The following is an 18,923-nucleotide window of genomic DNA, read 5'->3' as shown; positions in this document are numbered from 1 at the left end:
CTCACATACCCCCCACTGTACTCTGCTCGCTCGCATAGCAACAGTGGAAGAGAATGCGTGGCGCGCTATAACTCAAGTCCTACACCTGTATAAAAAGACACCTGTTCACAGAAACAATCAAACAGATTCCAAACTCTCCACCATGGCCAAGACCAAAGAGCTCTCCAAGGATGTCAGGGACAAGATTGTAGACCTACACAAGGCTGGAATGGGCTACAAGACCATCGCCAAGCAGCTTGGTGAGAAGGTGACAACAGTTGGTGCGATTATTTGCAAATGGAAGAAACACAAAATAACTCTCAATCTCCCTCGGCCTGGGGCTCCATGCAAGATCTCACCTCGTGGAGTTGCAATGATCATGAGAACGGTGAGGAATCAGCCCAGAACTACACGGGAGGATCTTGTCAATAATCTCAAGGCAGCTGGGACTATAATCACCAAGAAAACAGTTGGTAACACACTACGCCGTGAAGGACTGAAATCCTGCAGCGCCCGCAAGGTCTCCCTGCTCAAGAAAGTACATATACATGCCCGTCTGAAGTTTGCCAATGAACATCTGAATGATTCAGAGGACAACTGGGTGAAAGTGTTGTGGTCAGATGAGACCAAAATGGAGCTCTTTGGCATCAACTCAACTCGCCGTGTTTGGAGGAGGAGGAATGCTGCCTATGACCCCAAGAACACCATCCCCACCGTCAAACATGGAGGTGGAAACATTATGCTTTGAGGGTGTTTATCTGCTAAGGGGACAGGACAACTTCACCGCATCAAAGGGACGATGGACGGGGCCATGTACTGTCAAATCTTGGGTGAGAACCTCCTTCCCTCAGCCAGGGCATTGAAAATGGGTCGTGGATGGGTATTACAGCATGACAATGACCAAAAACACACGGCCAAGGCAACAAATGAGTGGCTCAAGACGAAGCACATTAAGGTCCTGGAGTGGCCTAGCCAGTCTCCAGACCTTAATCCCATAGAAAATCTGTGGAGGGAGCTGAAGGTTCGAGTTGCCAAACGTCAGCCTCGAAACCTTAATGACTTGGAGAAGATCTGCAAAGAGGAGTGGGACAAAATCCCTCCTGAGATGTGTGCAAACCTGGTGGCCAACTACAAGAAACGTCTGACCTCTGTGATTGCCAACAAGCGTTTTGCCACCAAGTACTAAGTCATGTTTTGCAGAGGGGTCAAATACTTATTTCCCTCATTAAAATGCAAAGCAATTTATAACATTTTTGACATGCGTTTTTCTGGATTTTTTTGTTGTTATTCTGTCTCTCACTTTTCATATACACCTACCATTAAAATTATAGACTGATCATTTCTTTGTCAGTGGGCAAACATACAAAATCAGCAGGGGATCAAATACTTTTTTCCCTCACTGTACATGCATCTCATTGGGCACTCATGTGGCTAAAGAGAGAACACAGCAAGAGATGACACATCGTGGTGCTGCCTTACATAGAGATCACTCAGATGCTGTCTCGAGTCTCTGTGATCTCTCATGGCTACATAAAGGACAGTGTTGTGTATATGCCCCCTTTTTATTTTTTTAATATTATATTTTTAAGAATTATTTTGCTAACATATATAATATCGTTTTTTAATAGACACGCGGCAACGTGGGAACGAACACGCCCCCACACTTCCACAGATGCGCATACACCATATCAAAAGACTAGAGGACATGAAAAAGGGCAATAAAGGTAATAAAAACTCCCCTAATTTCACACAAGAGGAACAAGGGAGGGGGGAATTGCAGGCGGGGGGGGGGGGGGGGGTTCTGGAAGAAACATCCTTTCGTTAAAAAAAACCCTTTGATAAATACAAAACCAGGCCACGAAATATATAATTATATTCTTAACAAAGGAAACAACATTGACGATAAAAAGCACAAACGGGTTTTGAACCATGTTAGATAAACAAGTTACCAACTTAGCCATGAAGAGTAAGCAAACAGTATCCATCCTCACTCCAATTGGAAACCAGACTACAGTCTGCACCAGAGTCGCGATTCATCAATTGTTAATTAAATACTGACCTTACTTACTTTAAATAATTTCTACGCGGCCGGGCCGAAGCATCAAAGAATAATTATGGCTTGGGTCGCTCCAAAACAAAAATTCCTAGCCAGGATATCAGATTAAATAATCACAAGAAGTCAAATAATAAGTACGGAATTAAAGTGGATCTCTTAGAGGAGCTAAGGGCGGAGAAGTCTCTCATAATTAACCAAACGCAACACGGCCGTCTTTGTTTTCCCGAAGAGGATCTCTACACTCACACGCCAAAAGCCAGGAAATGACACCAATAAAGGTTGGGGCAATGGCTCAAAGTAAATTAACACACGTCCTCGAATAAATAAATAAATAAGCGCATGCGCCGGGTGCTTCCACCGTGGAAACAACCGTCTTTGTCTCCCCGCAACACGGACAGAAAAAATTGCACACGCGAGCAAATAACATTTCCATGGGAGATCGGGTCACGATGAAACATTGTGAACACGGTTTCGGCATAACTTGGGCATAATGGAACCAAGCAGCAAATAAGTCGCATTTCAACTTCCAAACCAAAACAACTTAAGCTGTGTGAGACAAAAGATATGATCCCCGAGCAAGGGAGGGAATAATTAAGCTCGCTTAACGCGTAGGTTTTCGCGACAAATATTATTCAGTAACAAAAACATGGATTCGAATATTTTTTTAAATATATATAACTCGACTCGACGCGAATCATCGGGCTGGTTAATGGATAACTTAGGTGGCGCCGTCACGAGGCCCCCCCCCACCCCTTCTTCCAGAACGACACACAGCTGTGTCTTCAAAGCTAATAAACACACGGACAAACACGCACGCGAAACACACGGACGGACACGCACACGACACACACACGGACGCAGATGTTCACCCCCACAGGAATGTTTTATGACAGCCTTTGAACAACTCGGGAAACTGAGTGGAATTTCCAGATATAAGCCAAGGAAAAATCCATCCAAAGCAGATCGCCCGGGCCACGGGCCCCACCAGAGATCGTCAAGGGCTCCGGCTCCACCAAAAATCGCCAGGGCTTTGGCCCCCATCTCGTCACGGGGCGTCGGCCCCATCTCATCTCAACGCCGACAACGAAGAAGTTTTCGTCATCCAGAATGACGAGGTTCGCGGGGTAGCGACGTGCCGCTACAAGCCGAGGTCTGCACCACCTGAGAAGAATCGCTACCCTGAGTCGCCGAGCTGCGAGTGAAGCCAACAAAGACGCCAACGTCCACCCTGCCACGAACGAAGCATCGCTCCTCGTCAGAGTGACGACCAGCGAACAACCCGCAGGAAAGGCGGAGATCGCCAAGCGAGCAAAGCAGAGAGCGCGAAGCAGTGGAGAAAGCCTGGTCAAACGGCTGTGAGGAGGAACACAGCGCTGTTGAATGCGCCGTGTGTCTAATACACACCCAGATCGACCAGCATCAACCAAAACCGACTCGTCATCCCGCCGTGGAGAAAGAGAGTCAAAGTCTTCCGAACGAGCGCCACCGTCAGAGCTGCAGAGAGGTGCCATCGCGCCGTCAGCTACCAAGTACCGCCAAGCGCCGCCGCTCACCTCACCGCGGAGAAAGTCTCGGCTGCAACTCGCACGGACAGAGGTCGTATCGCTCCCCACATACAGACTCAAGGAAGCACAGAGAAAATCTTGTCAAACCGGTTTCTTTGTCAGAGTCTCGCTGAAGAACTAATTAAAACAGAGCCAGATTCGCTCTCCCACACACACGCCCTCACCCACCATTATATCAAACATTCCGTTAAAAGGATTTTATACTTGCCGATGAATCTATTGACATATACTTTCGCCTCTGGGATACAATAAGTGCTTTTTATTACCGCAAAATGAAGTGTGTCATGCTTGTTTTCAAACTCGGCCAGTCGCCGATTGTGATCGATACAAAAACGAACTAATGAGATGCCTGGTGGAAAGGTAGAGGTTACGATTGTTAGGAGGGTTTTTAGTCATTCAGTTCGTTAAATGCATAATATCGCAAATGCATAAGAGTTTTTAGTTATTCAATTTAATAAATGCATAGTCTCGCAAATGCATAAGTGTTTATTCATTCATTTTAGTCAAATGCATAATCTCGTAATTGCATAAGAGTTTTTAGTTATTCATATGAGTCAAATGAATAATCTCGTAATTGCATAAGAGTTTTGGTTATTCAATTTAGTTAAATGCATAGTCTCGCAAATGAAGAAGTATTTTTAGTTATCCATGTTCGTTAATTGCATAATCTTGCTCATGAATTATGGACGCATGTTTAACCTGCATGATAGAATGTCACATGCTTGTTAGAATAAAATTGTTATCACAGAAGCATATCGAGTGTTCCTTCCAAGTCCATGCAAAACTATCTTATTCTTGATAACTGTATCCTGTGATGAGATATGAAAATGGAGACCTAAAATATCATAACACACACTAGGATAATCGGTAACGTTTAATCGATGATAATCGTGTTATCCTGATTTAGATAACACTGGATAAACGAAGCTAAGCTTAATTATCACAACTGCACACATTAACATAATCGCAAGCATCCGCATAAATTACTACGATTATCTCCGTGATTATCATAATTTATGCATATAATTACTCACACTATCATAATTTATGCATATTAACTCACACATTAACATAATTAATGCGATTTGCGCATTTTTCGGAAAATGATTAATTTTTATTATTTTCATCAAAATTTCATAACCCAACACATACAACATCAGGCAGAAATAATCCATCTGATGCACTCTGATGGTTAAATAAAGTATGTTAATAAATAAATAATGGATCTATGATGTTATACATGAGACAGTCCACTTCTAGATGAGGGTCTCCCTGTGTCCTATTGGCCATGGAGGTTATTTCACCAAACTTCACCACGCTGGCCTGGCGGGTGAGTGAAGGGGATGGAGTACAGAACCACGGTGGATTGTGCTGCACTGCCCTCTGCTCCCCGCAACGCCTATTGCACATGTTGGATGCGTGGTGGTCGCACATCCCAACCACTATCTAGGCCTGAGTCTAACTTAGCTTCTGAGAGCTGATAGGAGTGGGCACATTGTGGCGATTTGGTAACCAGGTTAAATAAAGCGCAGCTGGAATAAACACACCCTGCAGTCTGAATGTAGAAATATTTTTTCAATTACAATAATGCCGAGTAATGCTGAAGGAAAATGCAGGTGCTGTACTGTGGTAGTGAAACCAAGATGCTGAGTAGTGCTAGAGGACCATTCACATGTGTTGTACTGTGGTAGTGGCATTAGCAACGTGATGCTGCACACCATGTCCTTGTCTTATTGTTTACAGATTGGAGAGGTCAGATTGTGGACATCAAATCAAACGAACATGATTTGGCAGCACCCTACGACTGCAGCTCCATCATGCACTACAGCATGTACGTTTGTGTGTGTGTAACATCACTCCATATCTGGACACAGTCTCATCAGTGAGCTCCTCCAGCAGGCGAGGCTGCGTTGGCTGGGTCATGTAGCCCGCATGACCAGCCACCGCATGCCCAAGCGGCTTCTGTTTGGCTGGATAGAGGGGGCTAAACGGGTGTGACACAGGTTGGAAAAGAGATGAACTGAAGCAGCACAGAAGGATGTGGAGCTGAGTGAACTTGCTGAAGACTAGAAAGTTCACCCGCAGTGTCAAGATCAGCCTTCATGGTCAGTTGGAGGCAGTCGCCCTCCAACAAAAACGGAGGGCAGAGGAGCGTCGCTCACAACAACAAGCAGCTAAAATGCAGAAAGTTGGCACAGTAGGGGGCACAGGTGGTGCATCTGCCAGTCATCTCAGTCAGCCAACCCATGGTACCTGGGTCTGTCCCGTGACCTCCTGTCAGCGAGCCTTCGACACTTCACATGGCCTCAAAGTGCACCTGGCCTGGCACAAGCTCCATGGTGACGTTATCACCACTTAGTGACGAATGGCGGGTGTTGTTGTTGTGTTTATGTAGGCTATGTGCATGAGTGTGCTATGTCGTCTGTGTGCATGAGTAGGCTTTGTAGTCTGTGTATGTAGGCTGTATATGAGTGTGCTATGTAGGCTGTGTGTATACGTGGGGTTATTAGGCTGTGTTTATGTAGGCTGTGTGTATGTAGGCTATATATGAGTGTGCTATGTAGGCTGTGTGTATGAGTGCGTGTGTATGTAGCTGTGGTTGTTGCTATGAATGCAGGCTGAGCACGTGTATCTTGCAGGTTGGCAGGCTCTGTGGATGAGCGCAACCCAACGATCATCCCCAGGGACGTTCTGTCCATGCTGCACATGGGACAGAGCAACTCGCTGAGTCCCTGCGACGTGGTCAAGGTGCAGAAGATGTACGGCTACAAGGCGGAGGTGCACGCCGCTCCCGCAGGTTGGGCCACGTGGTTTACGCCGTTGGTCTCTGTGTTGGGTTTTAGTGAGGACGGGAGTCTCGTGATGAGCTGTGCGTCCATCCCTCTGTAGCATTCTCTCTGGTTCCACGGTGACTCCAACCCTGAATCAATGCAAGATTCCCTTCCACAACCATACCCAAACTGGGAAGTCACATTTTTCACTATTGCCGTTGGTTTAAACCAAATATGAATGTTTTATTTAAATATGATCCTGTCTTGTATATTGTGGCACACCCACCATAATATGATTGACATAAGTGACTAAAACCCAACAAAGTTCATAGTATTTAGCAACACTTTCCATGTGAAACATGTTGTGAGTTTACTGTGGTGATTCTGATTATGGATACGTTGTTGACAAGAGACAAGATACCTCGACTTCCCCAGGCTGTTTGTAAGAGCTCTGCTGAGAAGGGAATCCATTGTTGGATGTGTGTTGGATATTGCTCTGGAAGCTTCTCAGTGGCGTGAGGAATTCTGGCTGCGTGAACTTCAGACGTCGCTCCGTGGCCGCGCGTGGTGCCGTGGAGTTGTTGGGCGCCCCCCCTCCCCCCCTCGTGTATTCTCACCTGGCCCTGTCTTTGTGTCAGCACTCACCTGTCCCTGTCTCTGTGTCACCACTCACTTGGCCCTGTCTCTGTGTCAGCACTCACCTGGCCCTGTCTCTGTGTCACCACTCACCTGGCCCTGTCTCTGTGTCGGCACTCACCTGGCCCTGTCTTTGTGTCACCACTCACCTGGTCCTGTCTCTGTGTCGGCACTCACCTGGCCCTGTCTCTGTGTCACCACTCACCTGGCCCTGTCTCTGTGTCAGCACTCACCTGGCCCTGTCTCTGTGTCACCACTCACCTGGCCCTGTCTCTGTGTCGGCACTCACCTGGCCCTGTCTCTGTGTCACCACTTACCTGGCCCTGTCTCTGTGTCAGCACTCACCTGGCCCTGTCTCTGTGTCACCACTCACCTGGCCCTGTCTCTGTGTCAGCACTCACCTGGCCCTGTCTCTGTGTCACCACTCACCTGGCCCTGTCTCTGTGTCAGCACTCACCTGGCCCTGTCTTTGTGTCAGCACTCACCTGTCCCTGTCTCTGTGTCACCACTTACCTGGCCCTGTCTCTGTGTCAGCACTCACCTGGCCCTGTCTCTGTGTCACCACTTACCTGGCCCTGTCTCTGTGTCAGCACTCACCTGGCCCTGTCTCTGTGTCACCACTCACCTGGCCCTGTCTCTGTGTCGGCACTCACCTGGCCCTGTCTCTGTGTCGGCACTCACCTGGCCCTGTCTCTGTCTCTGTGTCACCACTCACCTGGCCCTGTCTCTGTGTCACCACTCACCTGGCTCTGTCTCTGTGTCACCACTCACCTGGCCCTGTCTCTGTGTCACCACTCACCTGGCCCTGTGTGTCGGCACTCACCTGGCCCTGTCTCTGTGTCGGCAGCGTTAGTCACGAGGAGCAGAACCTCGGCTGATGAGGAGGCGCCGCTGGACAGCCGCGTTGGCGTTTGGAAGGCGAAGGTAACACGAAGCTCACTTTGTCTATTGTAGTGAAGCATGGGGATGGAATTAAATGTGTTTAATCCATTACTACACCACGAATAAACACGAGACATATGTGTAAACACAATTATAATAATGTAAATTCCCAGCTAGCCGGATGTTGCACTTAGCCAGACCAGTGCAGGTGATAGAATAAACATGCACTGCCTCCTGTGCCACCTCAGCACACGGCCACAGTGCACGCTCTCGCATGATCGCTGTCTGCGTGGCGTTGTGTCGCTGGGTTTAGCTCCCTAGAGCCCTGCCTCCGGCTCCCTTCTCCTCCGTTGTCCCTCGCTGTCTCTCTCTGGTTTTGTGTCCTCTGTATCATTCTCAGAGGGCTTCACAACAACTCAATGGTGAGGTCCGTGCAGCACAATGCACCATCAATGCAGTACTGATTTTTTCATGGATTTATATCTAGCATTGAAAACGCATGTTGCATAGATTTTAATTGCTAAACAGGGTTGTATGTGCAGCTCGCCAGACTTGTCAGCCAGCCGGACCAGGGCTCCCCTATTAGTGCGACTAGCCGGGGTTTTACTCTACCCAATGCATTACAGGGATGTTCCCTTTGTGAGTTACATTAACTATGAAATCAAGACTGCACCCTGTTCTTACTGGGTGATTCCTAACGTCACTAACTCCAACTCGTTTAGTGATTAACAGTAGCAAGTCACTGCAGAATGCCGCATCTTACTGCGTGCAGGTTCACAAGTGCATGGACAGGGCTGCAGTCAGAGCTTTTGGGGGTTTAATTATTTATTTGTGTTCAGAGAGCCTCTATAGCTCCACCTGAATCGTGGCTAACTTGAGTCCAGCTTAGAGAGGTTTTACTCAAACACACACGAGAAGTGGAGTCAGACAAGGAGAGAGGCTTTCAACACAGTTCTTTACAGAAACATTGAAGCTTATTCTTGGTCCTTTCGGTAAAGTCACGTAGAAGGGAAATAATAAAATAATATAAATATAAAAAATAAAAATTCTCACGACGTTTCGACTGCAACACAAGCAATCATCATCAGGTGTGAAATCCACAGCAAGAAAATTTGAAAAAAGTGGCGGTATTTCCTAACGTCAGCACCAAGGACAGCGATTTGGCAGTTGGCCAGATGGACGAGTCCATCTATGTTCGTAAAAGAGGAGGGGGGAGCAGAAAATGGAATGTGGTCTGAAAGTCACCGTAAGCGTGAACACAATCAATTAAGACCTGAAATGGTTTATCAAATCCTTCCAATGATTGCTAAGCAACCTGCTGTTGTCTGCTCCCCCCTCCTCTTTTCTGAACATAGATGGACTCGTCCATCTGGCAAACTGCCAAATCGCTGTCCTTGGTGCTGACGTTAGGAAAAACCACCACTTTTTAAATCCTTTATATTAAGTTCGCTTGCTTGCTTAGGACCGTGCACATCTTTCGGTCGTTTTTTAACCCACTTCCCGTGATCCAATCGAGCTGACATTTTGCACACAGACTCGTTGTGCGTGACAATGCATTTTCGTGAAAAAAATTTCCAACATTTTACACTGTTTAGGGAAAAATAAATAAATATTTAATTGCCAATTGTTTAATGCTGCCAGACAATCATCTGACCCATAGGTGGCAGCCATCTCAAGCCAGAGGACGAGAGGACTCTAGCCGCCCCGATGCCACGCATATAAAGGATTTATAGTGAAAAACTTTGTTTTTACGGGTTAATTTTTTCAAATTTTCTTGCTGTGGATTTCACACCTGATGATGATTGCTTGTGTTGCAGTCGAAACGTCGTGAGAATTTTTATTGTTTGATATTTATATTATTTCATTATTTCCCTTCTACGTGACTTTACCGAAAGAACCAAGAATATGAATCCCTGCAGTCACGAAAGCTTTAAATTAAAACATTGAAGCTGTTTTATCCCAAAACCTGAATTAGATAAAAATAGAGAAATAAATAAACACAGAGAGACTCTGAACGTCTCCTATTTGCTGATGGCATCGTTGCGACAGCAGAGGTTCCCACGCTCTGCTCCCAAACACAACTGTTGCTCCCACATTCAACTCTGTAGCTCCTTATGCAGCTCCGTACTTTTACAGTGCAGTAAAGACAACATCGTGAACAGTAAACATTTTGTAATGCAAAACTTTTAACAATTTGAAACCATCTGCTGATAAGCGCTTATCAGTCTCATGCCAACTGGAGACAAAGTGTGGTTTGATACTTGGTCACCATCAGCAACCATCATCTATCCACTGCTGCGTGAAGGCCTTGCCAAGCTGCCGCTGTCTCTCTCGGTTACGCAATGCGACAATCCACCTCACAGCTGCACACCAGCCGACTCTACCGCTCCATCTCTCTGTTTGACGTTCTCTTGGGCGCGCTCGCTCCACCGGCTGCCACTCCACCGTTCGTCACACCGGCCATCACCTCAGCCCACCCACTCGTCCTAACAGTCCATCTGTGTCTTGTAATCCCTGTTCCTCTTCCTGTATCAGAATGGAGTTGCAAGCATGCACCTCTCCATGTTGTTACAGTTTGTCTGTCAATGTCCACTTTTCTGGTGCACAAGGCATAGCAGATAATACCCACTGATTAACACTATTCTTATTTAGGCACATTGGTGTTGCATGGTCCTTTTCGTTGTCCAATTCATACTTTTAGAAGCTCTGCAACCTGCTGTTGTCTGCCACTTTGTTAGATCATGTTGATCCCGATTCACCTTCAATAACTGCGCTAGGTGTTCCTACTTTGGTCTGTTTTCTTACAAAAGCTGTTTCCAGTGGTTTAGGGAACTTGTTGCACGTGACATTTGGTTTGCTCATATTTATCTTGACCACTCACAGCCTTCCTCATCAGGTTCTTCTGTCATTCCCTGTACTTCACTTCCATTGGTTGTCATCATCACGATGTCATCAACAAATTTGGGATTGAAAATATTTTCAACAGTGTGGTGCAGAAGTCACAATTACACCTCACAGCAAGAAGGGCCTGGGTTTGATTCCCAACTTTCCACGTGGAGTTTATATGCGTTCCTCTGGGTTCTCCAGTTTCCACCAATAGCTTCAACACCCCATACAAACTGGTCATGTCCATAGCAATGATGAAAGGCAAGGCCATACAGAAGGCTGTCTCTGGTGTAGGCCAATCAGTTTCAAAGACAATGCATGTTTGTTTGCCACAAGTACGTGTGGATAATGCAAACTTTATGCCTTGCAAAAGGTATCTATTTGGTGTTTGAACATCTCATCACCTGTTTTATTACCAAAAACCCGCCACCGCCCGACACAGCCAACTAGTACACCGGTGTGCTGTACTAGTGACAAATTGGCACGTTCTGTTTATGTAACAACCTTTACTAGTTGGCTGTGTCGGGTGGTGGCGGGTTTTAACGACACATTTATATATTTACGTGATCTAACCCAAAAAAACTCCATTATGGATGATAATAGTCATGAAAGCCTACATATTTTTTTGCCTTTTGTTTCTTAAATACAATTTTACCAAAATATATGGTAATTTTACTGTGATACATGCCACAGGTCATATTCTGGAAAATGCTCAAAAATTCCCTCTACCTTCATACCTGTATGTTTGTATGTTGAACTTCTTTCACACCGTACATAGCCAACCTTGTGAATCGGAGTTGCGGGAAACAATGAAAAGGCATGCGTAGACCGTGGAACGGAGGGATTTAATGCAGACAACGGAGCTTTTACCAATCTAGGCTTAAATAAATATAAACATTCATAAATAACAAAAAAACACTCAAATAGAAGTTACACACAGGCACACGCTTTCGCAAAACCCACACTCGCTATATATTTAGTCAATATGTGTTATATACTTTAGTGTTTTTTCTAAATTTGGAAGATAGTGACATTCAAAAGTTTGGGTCATTAAAACAATCTACTGGATATCATATTAACTCATATTGGAGTTGTGAATGTTTGTTTCCGTAATATTCATTATTTTAATTATAGTAAATATTTAAAATGCCACATTACACTATAAACATTTAAGACATATTCACTGGAGGGGAGGATTTTAAGTGGAGCAATCCCTTCCGCAGTACTCCATTCGCATGTCAGGTTGTCAAGTTTACCGGCTATAGTTGTGGTGTTAAGAAAGTGTCCAATATGTAATGTAGCTACTGTTGAGTCATTATAATCACTGTCTGTGTCCAGTAAATTACCATTATGTCTGAAGTAATAACGTTACATATGTATTCTCGTTAACTGGTGTACACTGCTGGTTACAAGTTCTGCTGTTGACAGAATAATGTGACCGCTGTGTTTGTGTTTCCCCTGTCAAGACAAAAGAAGAATTGGACAAGGAAACTAAGAAGAGAGGTAATGGCTGCCGTGACGCTCACACCACGCGGTGCCGGCTGCCTTGGTGGCTGCGCTCCCCTCCAGGGAGACCCCCGTTGTGATGAACGCTCGCGCCTCCTCGCTCTCAGCAAAGCACTCGATGCTGCTCCAGCACCACATTGCAGTGTATTTTGTGTTTGAGGTAAAATGCAGAGTAATTTCCCTGTAGCTGCGTTAAGCTGGGACAGGGGTGACGTGCAGACCGAACGTAACGCATTGTAAAGTGGACAAACCCTCGTTGTGTCAACTCGTGATTGGAGTCTTCATCTCGTCCTGACAGGGCTGGAGTGGAAGGACAAAACGGACCCCCTTAGGAACCTCATCAAGGAGCTGATGGAGATCCGCTGGTGAGGATCTGCTCTCACTTGGGCTGTTTGCACCGATCCACTCCCACACACGAGGTTTCTAGTCTAAAACTCTCAAGGAGGCTGCAGGGATTGGGCTGCGTTGCTCAAATTAACCAGTACCGAGTTTGTTTGTGTTGAACCAATTGTACTGAAAATTATGCACTCCCAGAATGTCATGTTGCTGATGGGATGTGTAAAATATACTTTATTGTTATTTCGAGAGATAGATATGTAAAAGAGGCGTATTGTCTGCTTACTTGTGTTGTTACCTTTAGTCTCTACAACGAGTATATAGATTGTATATCCTTGCTATACCATCAAGCAACCCAGCAGCAGTTGTTTAACAGGCCTGACTGCCAATAAAACCCCAAAGGTCAAAGACATTCTTACTTTCAGTCAAGTAAGCGTCGAACAGCTCCATCTGTGTCTCCTTGCAATGGGTTTCCTGCTCTTAGAAATCTCGTGGCTACGGTATCCTCAGGGCTCTGCCCTTGGTCCTCTCCCCTTTGTCTCTTTCTACTTGACAATAACTTCCAGCGTAAACGTGAACCATCACCTCTCTGGTGATGGCACTCAACTAAACGTCCCACTGACTCCAATGATCTTCCCGTCATAACCACCACCGTTACTTTTCCCTCTTCATATTCTCATTATATGGCTATCACTCATTAACCCCATTCATTCAATCCATTCATCATCACTTACTGTCATCAATTTCATTTTCACCGAATTCAAGCATCACAGATTTGCCCATTGCTTCCTCTCATCTATTTCATTCACCTCATCTCCACCATTATATCCGAGTGTTCCGTTGTTAATTCTTTGTTAAGTGCCTTCGTTAAGGTGCCATATCAATTCCTTTAAAATAGGCATGTCCAAAGTCCGGCCTGGGGGCCAATCACGGCCCGCAGTCAGATTTTATATGGCCCGCAGCTTCGGTCTTATAATGTGTTATTTATGGCTCGCTAGCTCTGTCATAATAATAAAATCATAAAACTTTAAAGATGTAATTTCTTCTTAATTTTAGAACTTTCGTGACTGCAGGAATTATTATTTGTTTCTTTTGGTTAAGTCACGTCTAATGATAAAATAATAAATTAAATTAAATAATAGAATACGACGTTTCGATTGCAACACAAGCAATCATCATCAGGTATAATGAAATAGCGACATAAAATCTAACCAGAAAACTATAGACAGACATATTAGCAGACAGATATCACCAAGATACATAGAGAGAGCAACACAGGTAACAGAGAGAGGTGGTCGTCTCTGTGGGGTGGCCTTAAATAGACAGAGGAGGGCGGACGCAGAGAGAGGGAGGGGGGTTAGAGAAAAAATTAGCATATCAATGAGTGGACAACAAAACGTGGTGCTGCAAGTGCGATGACACGGCAAGCAAGCCTGAAAATCAGGAGAAGGACACACTAAAATTAAATAACCTAGTAAAATATCGAAATGTAATGTAATACAACACAGAGGGTCGGTCAACACACAATTAACGCATAGCCTGGTTGATTACGTATTTCAAAGATTGCTAAGTTAGAATTTAAGTGTGAACATTCCAAAGAGAGGACACAGGCAGAGAGAACAAGTAGTCAGAGAGAGAGAAAAAAGAAGATAAGTTTAAAACTTCCCCGTAGAAGTGGTTCAATCTTAATTTTAGAACTTTCGTGACGGCAGGAATTATTATTTGTTTCTTTCGGTTAAGTCACGTCTAAAGATAAAATAATAAATTAAATTAAATAATAGAATACGACGTTTCGATTGCAACACAGCAATCATCATCAGGTATAATGAAATAGCGACATAAAATCTAACCAGAAAACTATAGACAGACATATTAGCAGACAGATATCACCAAGATACATAGAGAGAGCAACACAGGTAACAGAGAGAGGTGGTCGTCTCTGTGGGGTGGCCTTAAATAGACAGAGGAGGGCGGACGCAGAGAGAGGGAGGGGGGTTAGAGAAAAAATTAGCATATCAATGAGTGGACAACAAAACGTGGTGCTGCAAGTGCGATGACACGGCAAGCAAGCCTGAAAATCAGGAGAAGGACACACTAAAATTAAATAACCTAGTAAAATATCGAAATGTAATGTAATACAACACAGAGGGTCGGTCAACACACAATTAACGCATAGCCTGGTTGATTACGTATTTCAAAGATTGCTAAGTTAGAATTTAAGTGTGAACATTCCAAAGAGAGGACACAGGCAGAGAGAACAAGTAGTCAGAGAGAGAGAAAAAAGAAGATAAGTTTAAAACTTCCCCGTAGAAGTGGTTCAATCTTAATTTTAGAACTTTCGTGACTGCAGGAATTATTATTTGTTTCTTTCGGTTAAGTCACGTCTAAAGATAAAATAATAAATTAAATTAAATAATAGAATACGACGTTTCGATTGCAACACAAGCAATCATCATCAGGTATAATGGAATAGCGACATAAAATCTAACCAGAAAACTATAGACAGACATATTAGCAGACAGATATCACCAAGATACATAGAGAGAGCAACACAGGTAACAGAGAGAGGTGGTCGTCTCTGTGGGGTGGCCTTAAATAGACAGAGGAGGGCGGACGCAGAGAGAGGGAGGGGGGTTAGAGAAAAAATTAGCATATCAATGAGTGGACAACAAAACGTGGTGCTGCAAGTGCGATGACACGGCAAGCAAGCCTGAAAATCAGGAGGACACACTAAAATTAAATAACCTAGTAAAATATCGAAATGTAATGTAATACAACACAGAGGGTCGGTCAACACACAATTAACGCATAGCCTGGTTGATTACGTATTTCAAAGATTGCTAAGTTAGAATTTAAGTGTGAACATTCCAAAGAGAGGACACAGGCAGAGAGAACAAGTAGTCAGAGAGAGAGAAAAAAGAAGATCAGTTTAAAACTTCCCCGTAGAAGTGGTTCAATCTTAATTTTAGAACTTTCGTGACTGCAGGAATTATTATTTGTTTCTTTCGGTTAAGTCACGTCTAAAGATAAAATAATAAATTAAATTAAATAATAGAATACGACGTTTCGATTGCAACACAAGCAATCATCATCAGGTATAATGGAATAGCGACATAAAATCTAACCAGAAAACTATAGACAGACATATTAGCAGACAGATATCACCAAGATACATAGAGAGAGCAACACAGGTAACAGAGAGAGGTGGTCGTCTCTGTGGGGTGGCCTTAAATAGACAGAGGAGGGCGGACGCAGAGAGAGGGAGGGGGGTTAGAGAAAAAATTAGCATATCAATGAGTGGACAACAAAACGTGGTGCTGCAAGTGCGATGACACGGCAAGCAAGCCTGAAAATCAGGAGAAGGACACACTAAAATTAAATAACCTAGTAAAATATCGAAATGTAATGTAATACAACACAGAGGGTCAGTCAACACACAATTAACGCATAGCCTGGTTGATTACGTATTTCAAAGATTGCTAAGTTAGAATTTAAGTGTGAACATTCCAAAGAGAGGACACAGGCAGAGAGAACAAGTAGTCAGAGAGAGAGAAAAAAGAAGATCAGTTTAAAACTTCCCCGTAGAAGTGGTTCAATCTTAATTTTAGAACTTTCGTGACTGCAGGAATTATTATTTGTTTCTTTCGGTTAAGTCACGTCTACAGATAAAATAATAAATTAAATTAAATAATAGAATACGACGTTTCGATTGCAACACAAGCAATCATCATCAGGTATAATGGAATAGCGACATAACATCTAACCAGAAAACTATAGACAGACATATTAGCAGACAGATATCACCAAGATACATAGAGAGAGCAACACAGGTAACAGAGAGAGGTGGTCGTCTCTGTGGGGTGGCCTTAAATAGACAGAGGAGGGCGGACGCAGAGAGAGGGAGGGGGGTTAGAGAAAAAATTAGCATATCAATGAGTGGACAACAAAACGTGGTGCTGCAAGTGCGATGACACGGCAAGCAAGCCTGAAAATCAGGAGAAGGACACACTAAAATTAAATAACCTAGTAAAATATCGAAATGTAATGTAATACAACACAGAGGGTCGGTCAACACACAATTAACGCATAGCCTGGTTGATTACGTATTTCAAAGATTGCTAAGTTAGAATTTAAGTGTGAACATTCCAAAGAGAGGACACAGGCAGAGAGAACAAGTAGTCAGAGAGAGAGAAAAAAGAAGATAAGTTTAAAACTTCCCCGTAGAAGTGGTTCAATCTTAATTTTAGAACTTTCGTGACTGCAGGAATTATTATTTGTTTCTTTCGGTTAAGTCACGTCTAAAGATAAAATAATAAATTAAATTAAATAATAGAATACGACGTTTCGATTGCAACACAAGCAATCATCATCAGGTATAATGGAATAGCGACATAAAATCTAACCAGAAAACTATAGACAGACATATTAGCAGACAGATATCACCAAGATACATAGAGAGAGCAACACAGGTAACAGAGAGAGGTGGTCGTCTCTGTGGGGTGGCCTTAAATAGACAGAGGAGGGCGGACGCAGAGAGAGGGAGGGGGGTTAGAGAAAAAATTAGCATATCAATGAGTGGACAACAAAACGTGGTGCTGCAAGTGCGATGACACGGCAAGCAAGCCTGAAAATCAGGAGAAGGACACACTAAAATTAAATAACCTAGTAAAATATCGAAATGTAATGTAATACAACACAGAGGGTCGGTCAACACACAATTAACGCATAGCCTGGTTGATTACGTATTTCAAAGATTGCTAAGTTAGAATTTAAGTGTGAACATTCCAAAGAGAGGACACAGGCAGAGAGAACAAGTAGTCAGAGAGAGAGAAAAAAGAAGATCAGTTTAAAACTTCCCCGTAGAAGTGGTTCAATCTTAATTTTAGAACTTTCGTGACTGCAGGAATTATTATTTGTTTCTTTCGGTTAAGTCACGTCTAAAGATAAAATAATAAATTAAATTAAATAATAGAATACGACGTTTCGATTGCAACACAAGCAATCATCATCAGGTATAATGGAATAGCGACATAAAATCTAACCAGAAAACTATAGACAGACATATTAGCAGACAGATATCACCAAGATACATAGAGAGAGCAACACAGGTAACAGAGAGAGGTGGTCGTCTCTGTGGGGTGGCCTTAAATAGACAGAGGAGGGCGGACGCAGAGAGAGGGAGGGGGGTTAGAGAAAAAATTAGCATATCAATGAGTGGACAACAAAACGTGGTGCTGCAAGTGCGATGACACGGCAAGCAAGCCTGAAAATCAGGAGAAGGACACACTAAAATTAAATAACCTAGTAAAATATCGAAATGTAATGTAATACAACACAGAGGGTCAGTCAACACACAATTAACGCATAGCCTGGTTGATTACGTATTTCAAAGATTGCTAAGTTAGAATTTAAGTGTGAACATTCCAAAGAGAGGACACAGGCAGAGAGAACAAGTAGTCAGAGAGAGAGAAAAAAGAAGATCAGTTTAAAACTTCCCCGTAGAAGTGGTTCAATCTTAATTTTAGAACTTTCGTGACTGCAGGAATTATTATTTGTTTCTTTCGGTTAAGTCACGTCTACAGATAAAATAATAAATTAAATTAAATAATAGAATACGACGTTTCGATTGCAACACAAGCAATCATCATCAGGTATAATGGAATAGCGACATAACATCTAACCAGAAAACTATAGACAGACATATTAGCAGACAGATATCACCAAGATACATAGAGAGAGCAACACAGGTAACAGAGAGAGGTGGTCGTCTCTGTGGGGTGGCCTTAAATAGACAGAGGAGGGCGGACGCAGAGAGAGGGAGGGGGGTTAGAGAAAAAATTAGCATATCAATGAGTGGACAACAAAACGTGGTGCTGCAAGTGCGATGACACGGCAAGCAAGCCTGAAAATCAGGAGAAGGACACACTAAAATTAAATAACCTAGTAAAATATCGAAATGTAATGTAATACAACACAGAGGGTCGGTCAACACACAATTAACGCATAGCCTGGTTGATTACGTATTTCAAAGATTGCTAAGTTAGAATTTAAGTGTGAACATTCCAAAGAGAGGACACAGGCAGAGAGAACAAGTAGTCAGAGAGAGAGAAAAAAGAAGATCAGTTTAAAACTTCCCCGTAGAAGTGGTTCAATCTTAATTTTAGAACTTTCGTGACTGCAGGAATTATTATTTGTTTCTTTCGGTTAAGTCACGTCTACAGATAAAATAATAAATTAAATTAAATAATAGAATACGACGTTTCGATTGCAACACAAGCAATCATCATCAGGTATAATGGAATAGCG

At 43.5% G+C, this 18,923-nt stretch overlaps 2 protein-coding genes across 3 annotated transcripts in view; both read left to right on the top strand.

Annotated features, from left to right (window-relative positions):
- Nucleotides 1-7,931, top strand: part of LOC144736816 (uncharacterized) — a 674,279-nt gene extending 666,348 nt beyond the window's left edge. For both annotated transcript variants that reach the window (XM_078619463.1, XM_078619471.1), the window contains 2 exons: nt 5,344-5,431; nt 6,240-7,931. In XM_078619463.1, the coding sequence (XP_078475589.1) occupies nt 5,344-5,431; nt 6,240-6,489 (338 nt within the window). In that variant the 3' untranslated portion in view covers nt 6,490-7,931. The remainder of the gene's footprint in view (nt 1-5,343; nt 5,432-6,239) is intronic.
- Nucleotides 7,841-18,923, top strand: part of LOC144736834 (uncharacterized) — a 48,133-nt gene continuing 37,050 nt past the window's right edge. Inside the window, exons 1-3 of the mRNA XM_078619482.1 lie at nt 7,841-7,931; nt 12,242-12,278; nt 12,580-12,646. Coding sequence (XP_078475608.1) covers nt 12,633-12,646 — 14 coding nt within the window. The 5' untranslated portion in view covers nt 7,841-7,931; nt 12,242-12,278; nt 12,580-12,632. The remainder of the gene's footprint in view (nt 7,932-12,241; nt 12,279-12,579; nt 12,647-18,923) is intronic.

The sequence above is a fragment of the Lampetra planeri genome, chromosome 3, assembly GCF_965212315.1.
Source record: "Lampetra planeri chromosome 3, kcLamPlan1.2.h2, whole genome shotgun sequence".
NCBI lineage: Eukaryota > Metazoa > Chordata > Hyperoartia > Petromyzontiformes > Petromyzontidae > Lampetra > Lampetra planeri.
Note: the sequence above shows the minus strand (reverse complement) of the source record. Positions and strands in the feature narration are given on the sequence as shown.